Consider the following 18,167-nt stretch of genomic DNA (forward strand, 5'->3'; position numbering starts at 1 on the left):
AAGTATCTGTACGCGAAAGAAACCACTTTTACACTTAATTACAGTATTAACCTGTTGAGGATGGACTGATTTTGCTACAACACGCATTTCCCATAGACCCCTGCCCAGGTATACTAGGGATTCGTCCGCAACGTTAAAGTGATTTCTTTTTGATGACACTATTAGCAATCAACTTCAGTCTTTTTTTTGGCCCATCAGTGAGTCGACAAATTTAAGTGCTGTATCTTTCCTATGATATGACGCATGTTGATGCAAACGTATGCTCGTCACTATGCCTTTGGAGGAGGAGGAGATTGTGTATTAACAACTGTGACAACATAAACAGTTTTGTGCATGCTAAATGAATGAAGTGGTATCAGGTTGCAATGATATGAATTTTTCAGATTTTTTTTATTGCTTTACTTGAAGCTTTTGCCATTTCAGTCCTGTCTGAAGATTTTTGCCTCTCTTTAACAACATCTATTTTCAGGAAGAATGACGGGTAAAAAATGGCAGAAGATCTTGTACGAGGACCAGCATGTTGAAGATAACTATGTAGATGATTCTTTTCTTGAGGAAATGAAAAAGAATTGTGAGTTAGTCTTTGGTGGTAACATGGTTGGGGATGTCAAGTAAATGTTCAAATTGTCTCAAAATTTAGTATCTTTCAGCATTAATGAGTGATTAATTCTAATTTCAAATTGATTGTTTGTGTATTTGCATCCGCATAAGATATGAGTGATTAATTCTAATTTCAAATTGATTGTTTGTGTATTTGCATGGATCTGCATAAGATATGAGTAATTAATTATAATTTCAAATTGATTGTTTGTGTATTTGCATTAATTTTTGTCAATCAAATTTTGCAAAAAATGCAGGCACTTTTTGCAACTTTGAACCTATCCCATCTTCCTGTGAGGTTATCTTTTTTTTTTTTCTTCTTCTTTAGGTGTCTGTTATCCTTTTTGAAAGCAATAATTTACAATTTGTAAATCAATTATCAACAATAGTGGTGATACGGTATAGGCATGATACTGACAGTTGTACTCTGGATTTAGTCATTCATGACGCTAGTTATCACAATAATTTTGATTAATGATGGTATAATGAATACTTATAATTGCAATGATTTTATAATACTGATTAGAACTGTTAAAAAGTGAAATTTTATCATTGCATTGCTAAAAGAATTATTAAATTGTCCATTACAAATATTCCTGGATTGGAAGGAATATAATTATTATTAATTAACATTACATTGTACCTTACAAGTGTGTGTCTATATGTTTTTGTGATATATAACATTATGTGCATCCCCTCAACTGCAGTGTACACAAGGACCTATGAATACTGGAATGTTGTTTATGAAACAGGTGTTATCACCCAGCAATTGAGCAGGTGAGTTAACTTTACAGGTGTGTGTTTTGTTTCTGAAGCTATCAAATGGTTTGATATGACTCTGCTGTCTAGTTGAATACTGGGTTGTCCACCACTTCTTTGTACAAATCAAATGAGCCGGCCCATTTTTCCCCTCTATTAATCCCTCAATGGGTATATACATAGCATTTTTACTATAACTGTAATTACCTTTTAAAACACATCAGAACAGTGCTGAATTGACATTGAGTCTGCTAAAATTTTGGCTGTCATGTATAAGTACATCTTTTAACATGAGATGCAGAATGCTGTAAACAGGGGTATGATGTCATACTCTGGGTTACATGTACAGCTTGCCACACATCAAATGTCAAAATCAATTAGATTGTTTTACGATTGATAATTTCTGGTGTGCATTAATTTCATTAACCCATTGAGGGTGGTTTAATTTTGTTACAGCGTGCTTTTCCCATCGACACCTGCCTGAGTATACTCAGGACTCGTCCTCAATGGGTTAAGCCTGATATCCAGTAAAATCATCAATAATAATGAATGAGGTGCATCTAGAAGGACAAAAGAGTTACAAATTTCAAGACATATTTAAACTCTCAATCCAGACAGGAAGTATTCTAAATTACGATGTCAAACTGTTATTGTGCAGCGAAGATCGGTTCATGTATTTTGCAACCAAGTCACCCTGTTTTGCTGTTTTCTTGGTTTTGATGACCTAGACTAAATCAGGATAACATGCAGCCAGCGTACGTGTATACAAAACCCCCCTTTAGAAAGCAGCTCTGCTGGTTTTGATGACCTAGACTATTAACTCGTTATGTGCCATGGTGGAAACCCCCTGTGTGCCACGTTATTCCGAGACATGAAGGTAGTCATGCTTTGAGAAAAAATTATGTTTTTCCAATTTGTATGACCTCTACAATTTCTGTTAAGATGGACATAATATTAGGCAAAGTAAAAGAGGAATGCCAAACTTTGTTTCGATATAAATTGTATGACGAATCTATTTTTCAATTTCTCTTTCGAATGACCAGTTGCTACATTACTGTAAAGGCATGACTTTTGCACATAAAACCGTGACAGAAACTTAGAATGTCCGAGCAAATCTAGTTGGGAACACCACTTGATAGTCAATCACTACATAGAATGCAAGCCGTATATGAGAGGAACAAAAGCACGAAAAACGCTTTCATTGTGCCGCGGGATTAGCAGTGATTAGCGATTTATCGATCGGTTTTGGCGGCTTTGTTTGTTGAGCAGAATATGCGAAGTTGGCACGCTGTCGACTGAGCCGGACGTGCGAACGTGGCACATAAAGAGTTAAAATCAGGATAACATGCAGCCAGAGTACATGTAAAAGACCCCTATGGAAACCAGCTCTGCTGATCACGGTGTTCCACCCCATAAAGTGGTAATGAATTCAATCAATCAATCAAGCAGTCAAGACTGAATATGATGTGCTGTCCTGTGTCTTTGAGTACAAGCCATGGGTGTATGGGATGATGAGGTAGGATCGGGAGGAAGTAGATACATATGTGACCCGCTACAACAAAATGGTCCTAAAGTCGCGCACGGTCGAAGTCGTGAAAATCGAGTTTGAAGTTAGAGCATCAAAATTGGTCAAAACTTACGATTTTCTGAATTTGACATATTATTAGAGTCTGACATGTCTTCTATCATCTGTCGAAATTTTGAAGCAAAATGATGAAAGGAAAGACAAAAAAATAGCGTTTTTCTGGGCCATGTTGTTTTGGCGTTTCAACGAAGCAGAAACTGGTTCGAACATTTGGATTGAGCGCCACACATAGGCTCCGCCCCTAACAACGACCAGAGTGATCTCATTGGTCAGTTTGCTGCTTGCCGCTAACCGAAGCGTGAAGCCCGCACACTGCCCAGTCGACTGGTGCGTGCGGGCGGGTTGCGCTATGCCTAGCTGCTTCACCTGACATCCTGGTCACTGATTGGTCGGTGAGGAGACCGCCGACGCTGTGTTTGAATGAGCATTTCGGGGGTTGCTAGGGCTTAACTTCTATTGTCCGGAGGTGAATACTGATTTGCTTGTCTCTTGATTGTGATTGCGTCGCAAGGAGAACTTTTAGGGCGCTTTTCTCGAAACAGTGATTTCCCAGACGTCTTGACATGCTCTCTTTTAAACTTCGATATCTCCGCAGCCGATTATTTTTATGAGACGTGTTATATATCAATTTAAAGCAGAAAGATTAGGAAATTGTATCATGTAATTTTCAAATAATCGACCTCGCCCGACTTTAGGATCATTTTGTTGTAGCGGGTCACATATTTATCTGCAGAATTTACCTTCACAGTTGAATGTGTTTCTACTCTCATTTTGTCTTCCTCAGCATCTGTCTCTTTGTGGTATCTTTCATCTTCATGCACTCTGCTCTCCTCTCACCCTCCTCCCTCCTGTGTGGGATCGGGGCGGCCACGGTTTGTGCGTACCCCGTGTTCCGCTGGATGGAGAAGTCAGATGTTGAGAACAGAGGTCAGAGGTCAAGTAAGTATTAGCACTTCCTGCAATGAACATTTCCCAGAGAGCCGTTTTGTAATGCTTTGTACTACATGCAATGCCTTCACTTCATAGTCATTAAATTTCACTAAACACCAAAACTTTCAAGAGCAGATTGATTGCCAGTAATCGCAAGGGCAAGGGGGGGGGGGGGGATGGTTTCTGTTTTCTCTAATTCTTGTAAAATGGGTCTTCACTGAGACTGTTTTATAAGAACAGAGAGCTCGCCATTCGTGACAAAATTTTTTCACTTTCGCATCACTCAGTGCAGACAAACTTGAGTATGGAGGGTCAACAACATGATTTCTTGCCAGGGCTTATTAATCTAAGAGCAGGCAAAGTTGCTCATGGCTGTGCTTTTTGTGTGTTGGCAAAATTGGCTGCCTGTGATTACACTGTTAGCATTCTTGTACATTGAGTGTAGAAGGGCATTATTGTTCGACACTAGTGACATTTTAGCTTCCAAGAGTCAAATTGCAAGTAGAAATTTGCTGTGAATATTTCCTGAGATCAAAATTAGTCATCTTTAGAGTTTATCTCAAGTCTGGTGTCCCTGTCATTCTTGTTGAAGTTTTGGACGACCTGCGCACCATGGTCATCTTCCTGACGTTCTCATTCGGCATGTCGCCGATCCTCAAGACTCTGACAGATTCCATCAGCACGGACACCATCTACGCCATGACGGTGAGCTGAGAGGGGACTTCCTCACGTGTATCCATTTGTTGCAAGTTGATTAACCTTGGCTCCAAGACAAGATGTTTTTTGTTTGTTTTTTTTTTTTTTAGCTTAAAGGGAAAAAAATTCCCCAACCAATATGTTGATTTGGGGATTGCAGATTGCAACTTACAATTAGAGATGTAATGCTTGGTGAAAATTTGAGACATTTTGGCCAATTCATTCAGAAGTTAGGAATTGTTACAGATTTGGTTATTTTCATGTGTTGCCCTTTCCAAAGAATAAACATAACAATTTGTTAGGTTACAATATGTATCAGTGTACACTATATATTAGGAAAATATGAAAGGAATATATCACAAATTTGTTCATTTTCTGTATGTGTAAAGTAGACATTCATTCAAATTGTTAGCCAATGCTTGTTAAGGCAAACACTATTCTCTATGTCTCCAGTGTGTAGGTCAAAGAATCTTTTGATGTCCCAGGAAAATGGATTTAAAAAAAAGAAAAGAAATCATCACAGTTTACTTGATTTCTTACTATCACAACATCACAGGTTGTTGTAGAGTTCCCATTTTGATCGGTTAGAGCACACAGAAATAACCAAATGATCTCAACTTTTAAATGGATTGTGTGATTTTCTTCAAACTTTTGTGGAGCACTGCAACAACATTTCTGCATTCGCTAAATCCACTTATTAGGCAGCATACATGATTGGTTACTCCCTGTTTTATGCTGAAACAAATGATGCAAGAAATTTGTCACACCTCTGAATTCGTGCCAAGTAAAATCCAGTTTATAGAATTTTCCATTTGAATGGTGGATAGAGTTTTGGTAAAGAATGATGCTTTTGGGACAACAAATATGTTACAAAAACCACAAAACTAGGATGCTGTTGTGTTGAATTTACCCTGCTTACATGTACAGTTTATGTTACAAGAATTTTAAGTGGATAGTTTGTTTCAGTGATACCAATATTTCTGCACTTTCACAAGGGTGCAACTGAATTACATGTATATGGGATTACTGTGCTGTGATGATAATGGTGATGCTTATGATGGTGATATTAATAATTATTAAATTACTGAAACTGCACTGGTCTTACACTCAAGACGCAGTGAACAGTTCCAGAACGTTTATTTCCACATTTCACTTGACATCTGTTACTATACTTAAACAAAAAAGAAAAGAAAAAGAATAGGAACAAGCAAAATACAAAATATGATATAAAGTGGGTCGTGACTAGAAAGTGTGTCAGCATAATATGTACATGAAAGACAATTCTCTATACTTTAAAGCTTGGATATTTTCGCATGACTAATTTTAAGAAGATAAGAAGAGTTTCGCGGGGGTTTAACAGCAATTCCGCTGAATGAAGACTACTGAATCAACTACTGTACATATTATGGCAAGCGCTAGTTTCTGGTTGCGCAAAATTAGCAAAAATTTCAACATCGCGCAAATTTCCATTCCAGTATTGTACTTGTGTGAAATATGAAGAAACCCCAAAAGCAAAGCTTGTAACCGAGGGGTTTCAGGAAAAAAATACCAGTGTAAATTCATTTTGCAATGGAGAATGATTGATAATGACAGTCGTCATGGTTGACATGTAATTATTGTCACAGTTGGGATAGTGATTTTGTTGGTGATACTGATTACAATAGTTTGAAATAACATTCAACAAATTACCCAGAGGAAATATGACACATCTGATGATTGCATGTTTTGTTTTTGTTTGTTTGTTTGTTTGTTTGTTTTTTTTGGTGAGTCTAGTGGATTCAACTAATGAAAGGTTCAATTCATTCTATGCAAATTGTCATTTCTCGGACTGTTTACAATTGTACATGTCATGGTATATAAAATATTGGTACTGTCTGTCACAGCAGTACTCATTTGATCGGAATGGTTATCTTCTTTGCTTAAACTTTGGCAGGTTTTTATGCTTCTTGGGAACCTAATCTTCTTTGACTATGGAACTACAAAAGTTGTGTGAGTAAAAGAAACAAATTGTATACCACTTCATTTTCCCATTGTTTGTGATATTTTTCACTTTCTGGTCTCATTACTTCAAGTAAGATCTTTATCAATTTTCTGCAATTCAGTAACCCTAAGTACATTAACCGTACTTCGATTAGCTGACTGTATCACCACCCATTTAAATGCTGGATCTAGATATGTGAATTCACATCCCAATTGCTTAAAATTGTGAAATTATTAAAAGGGCATGTATAGTGCTGTAAAAGGTTTTGAAGACTGAGGTTGGCTGTAAAACTACAGTAGCATTTATTAAGCAATTCTGAAAGATCTGGTTTATTAAAAATGAAAGTGGTTTTTGTTTTGCTTTGCTTTTCGCAGGTAAAAAATTGTTAGTGTGATGATAATTTCGCATTGAAGTTGATACAGTCAACCTCGCCTTCATTAAATCATAGGGACCAGCAAATGCTAATGAAGATTTACACACTACTACACGTCATGTAGAATTAACACTGTGTTAATATCCATTCGGAGTAGACTTTTTATTTAACTTACCCAATTTTTAGACTAGTGTGAAGTTGACTTGGGTGAGTTTGTCTGTATACTGATGGTATCTAAAACTTGCTAGCACTCTTGTATGTAAGTTTACCTGTATCTAGATCTTTGACTAACTCTTGAATTTATGACTACACTGTGTTATAACTTATAATTATACATGTAGATGTGAAGTGTATTTGTCAGAGCAAGAACTGAAAGTGAGGGAACATTGAAATGATTGGGTGAGTTGAATAGCAGGTTACGCTGTAGGCCATTAGTGTGCTGTAAGCATTATGTTTTGTTCGACAGAACTATTTATGTCCTACATGTAGGTACAGAAACCTAATATCTCTGTCTCTTCATATAGATTGATTTCAGCTGCTGCAGTGGCACATACACCCTTCACAGTTTTATGCATGTAGCTTTATTCTGTTGCACATTGCACAACTGCTTGCTACTGTTTCACTACACCGTACTTGCAGACTATGAGCGAGTATTTTTGATAGCAGTATGTCTGGGTATGTGAAATAGTGATATAAATCATCTTGGAATGGATGGAGAAGATATGATTATGATCATAATCATGTAAAAAATTATGACTAGTAATGGTTTACATGTAGTAAATGTAACATTAAAGGGGTATTCCAGATCATTTTCATTGTTTCACATCATGTCGTACATAAATCGACAGTTCTGTATAGATTTGTGAAATTTACTGTGGTCTTTTAGCAGAGAAACCAATACTCTGAAAAATCTTAAACAAATTACGCTGAACATTCTTGATGACATAGGAGCCTCATGTATTTCAGAAATGTAGCAGTGTAATTCCATTACAATACCACTTGATTGACAAGTTCACCTGTGTAGAATGTATGCATGCCTTCTCCTTTTGTTCTGTTTCCTTGAGCCCCAACTCATGCATTCTTATGGTGAGGCTGCCATGTCATCATCCTTGTTCATTGCAATTTGTTATAAATTTCAAAAACCTTCTTACTTCATCCCAATCACTATAAATTCTGAAACTGTGTACTCAGTATAAGTAATTTATCATTGTTCAAATGTAAAAAGCTGAAAGTCATCCAGAGGTCTCCTTTAATGTATAAATGATGTTGATTATAATTATAGTAGTAATAATTTATAATAGCTCACGTAGTCATCGTAATCAGAAGTGATATGTTATACTGATAATAATGACTACTGTTAACAACAATTTTGCAAAATCTAAAGAGAAATATGCTTCCCAGTGAAAACTTGTGTAATGCAGTCAAAGGTCAAAATCCTACAGCACATGATTATTCTCCTCTCAAGCCAGACTAGGTTATTTTATTGTGCCTTGACCACTGTCCTTGACTTTGTGCAGGGCATCCCAGCACCTGTCTCTGAATGCCTCCATCTTTGCCTCCGTGTGCCTGGCGTCTCGGCTTCCCTCCACCCTTCACGCTTTTGCCACCGTCACCCAGGCGATGCTGTTTTTCGCTCTCTGGCCGGCCTTCAGGAAACGATTAAAGGTGGGCGTCACCCTTTTGAAACCAAAAGAGCTACTTGTACCTGAAGACAGAGATTCTCTAGTGATTGCACTTCTAGACTGTGACATGATTTTGTGTTTAAGTGTTGCTTTTTATTCTGTCCTCTTGAAATCTGTGTGTATAAAATGTGAAGTTGTCAAGCTCTGTAAAATAAGTGATATATATTTGTTGTTTTGATGGAATATGGAAGGCTTTTGAATTAACTTCATAGGCACGGTTGGAAGATGTACACACAGGTGTTGAACTCAGTATCCTTAACCCGTTGAAGATGATTTGATTTTGCTACAACACACATTTCCCATAGACATCTGCCCGAGTATACTCGGGACTCGTCCTCATCGGGTTAACAGGGCAATATGAAATATTTCTCTGCTTGATTGTGCATCAGGGCAAGTGCCCAATCCTTTGAACAGGCAACTGCCCTTCTATTTTGCTTTGCCCGATATAAGTTTTAGATGCCCCGGGTAATCTGGCAATTGGGTGTGCAGCATCTTGCTCAAAATAAAGTTAGGGCTCATTTTTTTTTTTTCCACCCATGAAAATGCCCTCTATCAATGAGTTCATCAAGGGTTTATTGAGTTTTGGGGAAATGATATGCCATATGAGTTGTGTAGGCTAGAGTTGAGTATTGCACCTATGCTTCTTTGTTGCAAGACCCCTATGAAGAATAATATGGATAAGTCAAGTTGACATAAATGAGTTGATAATTACATGCAAAAGTTTTAACCAAGCATATGAACTATATGGACATATTCTGTTACATTGCAAAAGCTCTTTAGATCAGATACGATTATGATATGTGATGTTGTATACCGGAAAGGACAATTATAAAAAAGCATACGTACTTCCTCTAAGGCTAAGTGTACAGAGTGAAACTCAAACTTGGGTACACAGTACTGCAAATACCTCATTGTCTCGACTTTCTAATAATAGTGTCCAAAGAAATCAATACAAGGTACATGCCATGAACAAGATCTGTTGATGGCTATGTGTCCACCATAAATGAGTTTGTGAAACTCTTTTTTTATCAATTTTTTAATGAAAGTGAGTTCTATATTCTTGCTTTAACCCACCCCTTCCCTTTTGCTGTCAATTTTGTCATGTGTATTTTAGATCACATTCCCCAGGGCAGATACCGTGGTTACCTGGCTCAGTGCCTCCATTGCCTTTCTTGCCCTCATATCCGTCAATGTTGTCATGGCAACTGCCTATGGTCTGACCCACCTGTTCATCACCTACGTGTGTCCTCTCTGGTTGATCAAACTCCAGCCCTACAAAAAGTGAGTATTTTGACATGTGGAATTCCTACCTTTTGCCTCTGTACCAAGGATGACTCAGACCTAGTTTGTTCTTTTATTTATTCATTATTTTACCACACTGATGTCATAATCAAACTAGAGAGCACTCTAAGAGCGCAGACCTCCACCAAGCAGCTAATTTCAACCAATGATCTTGTTCTTCCACAGAGATCAGTGATTTCCACCCATAAAATATGCAAGCATGCTCAACCGATTTTCCAATATACAAGCATTTGTTACACCTCACTCTAGCAGAAACTAGAGCATGCACTGTAGTGAACGTATGAAAACCTAAAAAATATGCAGCTTGAACTCCCAAATTCATCGACCCTACCGGCCAAAATATTGAAAATCCTTCGTAAAATCCATAGAAATTTCCGAATCACTACCGTACCAAAATTTAATCATCTGTTCCCTGTGTCATTCTCGACCTTTCCTGCAAGTTTCATTCCAATCCATTCACAACTTTTTGAGTTACGTATTTTGCACACGGACAAACAAACAAATGGAATTGAAAACATAACCTCCTCCCTTGGCGGAGGTAATTATGAACAGACAAAATAATTTTATTGACCCCCTACTCTTTGTAATGAAGCTCAAAGATATTACCATTTGTTTTTGTTTATGTAGATAATCACAATCCTTCTCACTCTTCTCCCAGATTGGCAATGTTTTAACCAGTCATTTTAGACACATATATGTCACAGGATCAGCTTACAGCATGCACATTTTTATAACATAAGTGCATTGTAGTCATACAAAGTAGGGGCAAAGAGTAACAAACATGCCATTTTACTGGTCACACAGTGTGTGCGTGCAAGGCCTCTTGTGTTGAACAAATTTCCTCTATGATTTGATGTGTCCAAGAAATGTGTGCAAAAGTGCAAACCTTACTATGTCATGGCATAAGTTGGCAAATGTGAAGTCAGTCAGTCTCAGTGTGTTCAGATACAATGTACTGCAATATTGGAAAATGATTAAACCGTAAAATACTGTAAAAGTGGAAATTTTCTCGGTGTTGAAGTTTTTGTGCAACCAGAAACTAGCGCGAAAATAAAAGCATGCAAGTATGTTTGCTCACCACATGTTCCAGTAGTTGATGTCTTGATTCTGTAGAATTAAAAACACGCCAAACTTATCTTGCCCAGCTGAGCGTAAAAAGTTAGTTGTGCAAAAATATCCACTCCTAAAGTATTATTGAATAAGTTGTCATTTCACTTATACTTGTGAGCGTGTTTGGCATATGATTGTTATATATTGACTGTTTGTTTGTTTGTTTGTTTGTTTTTTCTTTTTCTTTTTCTCCAGCAACATCTATGGCCCATGGGATGAGGCAGTGATCCAGCATTAGCCTTTCATCAAGGCTGTCTAAGAGGATATTGAAATACCATCAGTTCGCTCAACTCACAACTGTGACATTACAATGAGGCAAGTGTTGATAATAAAAACTGTTGATTACAGAAACACTGTTAGATTTTGAGGGAAAATGGACAACCCATGCAGAAGTTGTACATTTTTACATTATTTGGTTAATAATGTCTCCTCTGTAGATGAGAACAGTACAGCAATTTGTGATAAATGTCACATTGTAGAAGGATACATAGAGAATCTCAAAGGAATTTCATGAAAAGAATATTTTAGCATTTCCTGAATCCATATAACATATTTTGGGGACAGTGTCCCTTTAACTTCACAGCAATATGTTTGTGGTTTCATTTGGCATCCATTCAACTGAGGTACTCTGTAACTATGGTATAGAGCATCTGTCACATGCCTTGCAGTGCTCACTTGAGATTTACATGATATGTGAACATTACATTTACATGCAGTGATATAGTTTTCGGGCAATGCAGCAAAATGCAATGTTATAGCGATGTCCTCTTTTTTATTGTGAGTGGCAGTGACATGATGATATCGCAGTGATTGAAAAATAGTCATCCATCCTTCGTGTTGCATACACAATGTAAATAATCATTCACGCTCATTAAAGTTTTGCTATATTTTGTATTCTCTGCACATTTCTTGTCACAGTAAAGATGATGTTTTCTTTGGGGTCATTCATGCCAGGGCTGTTGATGTATTTTTTGTTCTTTTATTTATTTATTTATTTTTTACCAGGTCTGCATAAATATGTCAGTGACAGCTTGGAGGATGGCTGCCAGCTGGACTGGCAGCGTTTAGAATTTATTCAACATTTTCTACAAGTGGTCCAATTTGAAACAATTGTTTGCACCAGGATGAACTTGATGTCACTTGATGTCGATAATAATGGTAATAATAATAATAATAATGATACGGACTTACAATTTCTATAGCAATGTTTTCCATTTTCCATTGATTAAATGATGAGTACATTTCACATTGAAACAAAAAGACTGGAAGTACAGTAGAAGAAGAAGAAAAAGAAGGAGAAGAAGAAGAAGAAGAAGAAGAAGAAGAAGAAGAAGAAGAAGAAATGAGAAAATTAATGTCTTCAATATACACGGTTAAACAAGAAGGATTTCAGGTTGGGTTGCTCCTGAGGGATGTTATGGAGTTGAGTCTTTCAGCTCACATGGAAGTAAATTCTCCATTGTTGGTCCAGCGTGAGTGAAAGCTCATCCCCCCACCCCCCAAGATTTCTTCGAAAGTGGAATATATAAGAGACCAGAATTTGAGAATCGAAAGGTTTGTGTGGGTTTGTATTGACGAAACAAACACATAAGCCCGAATTCACGAATGTGGTACAAATGAAACCATGGTTTAAACCATGGACAAAAACCATGGAGCGCAGAGTGTCGCACGGAATATTTCGTTACGAAATTGGTCATTTTGTCGACAACATGACCGTTTCGTTAACAAAATTATTATTTCGTGGACGAAATGTTCATTCAGTTACAAAATGTTGTCATTTCGTTACAAAATCATTTCATCGACGAAATGACTGATTTCGTAACGAAATATTCCATGCGACACTTGGCGCTCCATGGTTTTTGTCCATGGTTTAAACCATAGTTTCATTTGTACCACCTTCGTGAATTCGGGCCAAAGTGTAATCAGGAGCTGCTCCCTCAATGACATGGTACACCAGAAGATGCATTCTAAAGATTGTATGTTCCTTTACAGGCAACCAATAAAGATTCTTTGAATGAAATGGGTAATGTAACTGCTTACAAAAAACTCATTTTTAAATGTACATCTGAATGTACAATCTCTTGCCAATCAAGTAATTTTTAGTTAGTTTCAGCACAAGCAAAACTGCCCCAAGTTTTGCTGAAAACATTTATCAAATCTTGGTGAGGCCAGTTGTGAGCAGGAAATATTTCCCTGTCAAGTTTTCCACAATTCTTGGTATAGTATTGTAAGCTGAATAGTTTGGCCCTTAAACCACAATGTAGAAGATGGGGCTTCGCTATATCTCATATTCAGTCCTTCCAATATATTGTAAATGCATGGTGCATGTGTGTGTGAACTCAACCTTGCCAGCAAAAAGTATCGAGAGTTTTGGGTCGGATTTGACACGCCATGGTTGTTTGTCACGAGGCTAGTGAACAGAATATCACTTTGCAGTTACACTGTAGCATTCAGTGGGACTCATTTCTGTGTGTGAACACTATACAACTTATTCAAATTTATGAAGTTCTTCCGTCGAGATGTTTTCATTGCAACTGATTGACAAATTGCCCTACATCGACGTAAATAAGCACTGAATTGATCAGTGTTTTAGTAGTAGCCATGATAAAAAAATCATGGGCGTACTACATACTCGAGCAGGATTCGAACCCACGACCTCCTGATCACCGGACAGGCGGGTCTAGTGGAGATGACGCCTGTCCGGTGATCAGGAGGTCGTGGGTTCGAATCCTGCTCGAGTATGTACGCCCATGATTTTTTATCATGGCTACTACTAAAACACTGATCAATTCAGTGCTTATTTAACTATGCAACTTGTCTGAAAAAGTTTCAGGAACATTATTGCAAACAAGTTCATTGTTAGTGTGAATATCCTAACTGTGACATGAGTATCTAATTGAATGTGGAAACATCTCTACTAGAGATTATTTATTAGTGGCAGAGATATTTGTGTACACTTTCATTCATGTTTTTGTTTGCATCATTTTACATTGTACATATCAAGAATGTGCAATTTTGTTATTACAATAAATTAATACACTCTCAATAAACAATCTTTGTTATTTCTCTGTGTTTTGTTAGTCAATTTAGCAAAATGATGTGTAATGGATTTCAGGTAGTGATATTAAGTGAAGAGTCTGCATGCAATACTTAACTTTTAATTAGTGGAAAGATGAATGTATGCTTTGGTAATGTTATCTGTGCTACACATGTACAGTGTATTTTTTTTTTTTATTTCTTTTGTTCGACACATAGTGGTACAATGTACAGTGGAACCTCGTTATAACAATGCAAACAAACTCTTCATATGAAGAGTTTGTTCGTAAAAACCGATAGTCCATATTTGCCAAATGGAGATATTTGCGATTAAAGGTCAAGAAAACTAAAGAGAATAATAAGAAAATTTTTGCTTCTTTTGACCAGAACTTCAAAAATGTACCTTTATATTTAGTGACCAATATATCATTTAAAAGGTATTATTTTGTACTTTATGACAGAGACCGTACTTCAAAATCTTAAAAAATGGACTTATCGGTTTTTGCGAACAAACTCTTCATATATATATATATGCATATGTATTATACATATGAAGAGTTTGTTTGCAAAAACCGATAAGTCCATTTTTGAAGATTTTGAAGTACGGCCTCTGTCATAAAGTACAAAATAATACCTTTTAAATGATATATTGGGCACTACATATAAAGGTATATTTTTAAAGTTATGATCAAAAGAAGCAAAAATTTTCTTATTATTCTCTTTATTTTTCTTGACCTTTAATCGCAAATATCTCCATTTGGCAAATATGGACTTATCGGTTTTTGCAAACAAACTCTTCATATATAAGAAGAAGAAGAAATCTGTAGTACGCCATTTGAAGTTCTAGTAAGGTTGTTTTGTTTTGTTTTGTTTTTTTTTTTACAAAATTTTCGGCCCGCCTGGGGTCTTTGTCAGTGTTATTGGTAATAAAAACCTCGTTGGAACTACAAATGGCGTTCTCAAGACTCCTCCGTCTTATAACATTTGAAGTCCAACATGGGGAAAATTTAAAGATGAACATATGAAAAATAAATATGTAAATCAGCATGATATGATAGAAACATGCTGAATGTACATACACAATTGGAGAATGGGTATCTGTTGTAATAGTAGAACTGCTAATCAACGTTGGTCTCCTTAAAAACTTATGCAGCAAACACACACACACACACACACACACAGTGATTCATCATCAAATAATTTTACATAATTAGAATAAATAAAAATGTATATTGATTTGTAAAACTGCTTTACTTAGGAAAACAGCCAATGAGCACCCTACACACAGCATGCTAGCCTCCTCAATATACATTTATAAATAATTAATCTTTCCTGAATCATAAAATATTCAAGAATCAAATGATAATAAAAAAAATAAATTCTTTCTGAAGGTATACATGTATCGCAATGATTTGTGCATACTTGGAATGGAATTTTAAATTCTGGGGCATGTATTTGACAGTGACTGATATCAAGTTGGTTTTTTTTTAATTTAGTTCTAAAGAAAAACTGCGTCTTTTTGCCTAGCTTGATATCATTTTAATGTGTTCGGAATGTGAAGTAATCTTCACAATTATTGGTTTTGTATCAAGATGAAGAATAAAAATTTTCAAATCAAACAGCAATGACATGGCCTAGACATGGCCTAGACCCCCACTTTTTTTTTTTTAAAAACTCCGGAAGTGTGTAAGTGAATTAATGGGGTCACCGCCCCCCCCCCCCCCACACACACACATACATACACACACACAGATGAAGAATACAAATTTTCAAATCAAACAGCAATGACATGGCCTAGACATGGCCTAGACCCCCACTTTTTTTTTTTTTTTTTTTTAACTCCGGAAGTGTGTAAGTGAATTAATGGGGTCACCGCCCCCCCCCACACACACACACATACATACATACACACACACACACACACACACACACACACACAGATGAAGAATACAAATTTTCAAATCAAACAGCAATGACATGGCCTAGACATGGCCTAGACCCCCACTTTTTTTTTTTTAAACTCCGGAAGTGTGTAAGTGAATTAATGGGGTCACCGCCCCCCCCCCACACACACACATACATACATACACACACACACACACACACACACACACACACACACACACACACACACACACACACACACACACTTATGAAAACTTTCCGCCGGCGATGATGCAATGATGCAGAATGTACCGATGGTTCGACCCTAGCTGGAATGATATTGAGACGATCGAGACGCAGAGTACTAGTTTCAGGCAGGTTAACGGTTGCACCCACCAAAAATCAAAGATCTTCAAATGCAATAATGAATTTCTGCCCACAACTTGCTTCTCTGGAGAGCGCCATCTCTTGACGGCTTGTAAACTCTCGTGCACACCTACACAGCGAGCCAGCTTGCGAAATGCATGCACGTTTCAGGTGTGTACTGTGATGTGGGCGGTTTTATACGTGACGAGTGACAACGAACGCGTTGTGTAGGGAAGCTACTGGCCTAGCAACATCGCTTCCGACGATGGTGTACGTGGGAACGAACGAGAAATTGACTCAGATTCTGCAATTTTCGCAGCGCGTTTATGAAACAATGTGACTCTTCACATGTGTAATCGTCAAAAATGACATTGAACTGGCGGCAGCGGGACTATTTCGAGTCCCTTCTTGCACAGCCGGAAGAGAATGAAGCTCATGTAGCTCTCGAATTGCTTGTGGACGACATCCATAAGGACAAGGCCAAGACCATAGCAGCCTTCCTAGACCACTATGGGTCGGAGGATTTCCTGTGGGGGATTGTAAGGCTTCTCGCTGCTGACAATTCCAGGTAAACGACCTCCCGACCATCTTCTACATACAGTTATTAGTAAAATTGTGTTAATAACACTAATAACAGTAAGATAATATCACTTGGATGATAATGCTGCATGCTGAGACCGGAGTTTATATTTGAGAGGAATTAATATTCACTTCCGAGCTGAGTAATTAATAATACTTAACTTGCAAGTTGGTCTCTCCATAAACATAATACACAGTAAACAATGCAGTCATCAACATCAATGACTGGCAGTGTCACATGTTGTAACAGAGTGATAACCGTGCTAAAATAGAATCTAACGACAATTAATGTTACACTTGAATCTTGGCTGGATTAGACCGGTACCGATTGATTATTGTACAATAAACACAACACCTAACGTTAGAATGTAGAAAACTACAAATAGGCCTAGGTCTAACGTCAATTACTGTATGAGTCGCCACTGCGGTAAGGTCGCCAGACATTCACATCGCATGTAACGCGCACCGCGATCGGAGATCAGGTTGGGCGACGGATTTTCATCACTCTCAAAATACATTCGTAAATCACCTTTTTCCTCCGTAAAAACACAAATAATTTTAATCAAAATATATTTTACCATATGTAACAGGTGATAAAACCATTTTTAATGCGAGGATGTTTTTGATTTAGAATGGATTTCAGGTGGCAGATTAAGGGAGATTTTCAAACGCGGTGACCGACAATGCCTCCTTCATTGAAGCGTATGTATAACACACACGCTAATAATATGTGGCCGGCTAGGGGCGGCAAACTAATTCAGTGCCGATATTAGTTCGCCAGCCCGGACGTGCACAAGAATTACACACAAGTGGCGACCATACGGTAATTGACATTAGAGGTTCTACTATTCTATAAAACCAAACTCTAGTAGGACCCTACAGACGGTTAATTGGACGATTGCCCATCTTCACGTGACCATCGCATGCTGTGGCTGTCAGCCGTGCAATTTAATACATTTAAAGCAAAAATGAATAGCGCATGGCTGACGTCATTGACTCCCATGTTTTCCAAAACTCACGATTGACTTAAGTTTTCGTTCCATTGCATGGCTGTCCATCTTAGGCCTAATTTCACAATAAACAAACATTTGCCTCGCGCATTCAACAATTTACAACAAGTGCGCTCAAAAGTGCATACACTGTTGACTGCAAAGTGTTATAGTTGATAGAGTCTACTGGTAGGCAGGTACAGTAGTTGTACAGTAGTCACTCGATTGTCACTCATTTTTGTACAATAAATTAAACTGATTGATTTCGCGTACATATACGTACCCATACGTACAC

General features: G+C 37.4%; 2 protein-coding genes across 2 annotated transcripts in view; both read left to right on the forward strand.

The window, feature by feature from the left end:
• Nucleotides 1-474: 474 nt before the first annotated feature.
• On the forward strand, nucleotides 475-13,616 carry LOC140240896 (phosphatidylinositol N-acetylglucosaminyltransferase subunit C-like). The gene is made up of 9 exons (XM_072320675.1): nucleotides 475-571; nucleotides 1,308-1,377; nucleotides 3,729-3,883; nucleotides 4,467-4,579; nucleotides 6,504-6,559; nucleotides 8,442-8,589; nucleotides 9,721-9,887; nucleotides 11,214-11,333; nucleotides 12,024-13,616. The coding sequence occupies exons 1-8, from the start codon at nucleotides 475-477 to the stop codon at nucleotides 11,254-11,256; spliced, it is 849 nt and encodes a 282-aa protein (XP_072176776.1). The 3' UTR covers nucleotides 11,257-11,333; nucleotides 12,024-13,616.
• Nucleotides 13,617-16,669: 3,053 nt separating this feature from the next.
• LOC140240776 (uncharacterized) overlaps nucleotides 16,670-18,167 on the forward strand; it is a 45,243-nt gene continuing 43,745 nt past the window's right edge. The window contains exon 1 of the mRNA XM_072320547.1: nucleotides 16,670-16,872. Coding sequence (XP_072176648.1) covers nucleotides 16,670-16,872 — 203 coding nt within the window. The remainder of the gene's footprint in view (nucleotides 16,873-18,167) is intronic.

Source organism: Diadema setosum, chromosome 17 (assembly GCF_964275005.1).
Source record: "Diadema setosum chromosome 17, eeDiaSeto1, whole genome shotgun sequence".
NCBI lineage: Eukaryota > Metazoa > Echinodermata > Echinoidea > Diadematoida > Diadematidae > Diadema > Diadema setosum.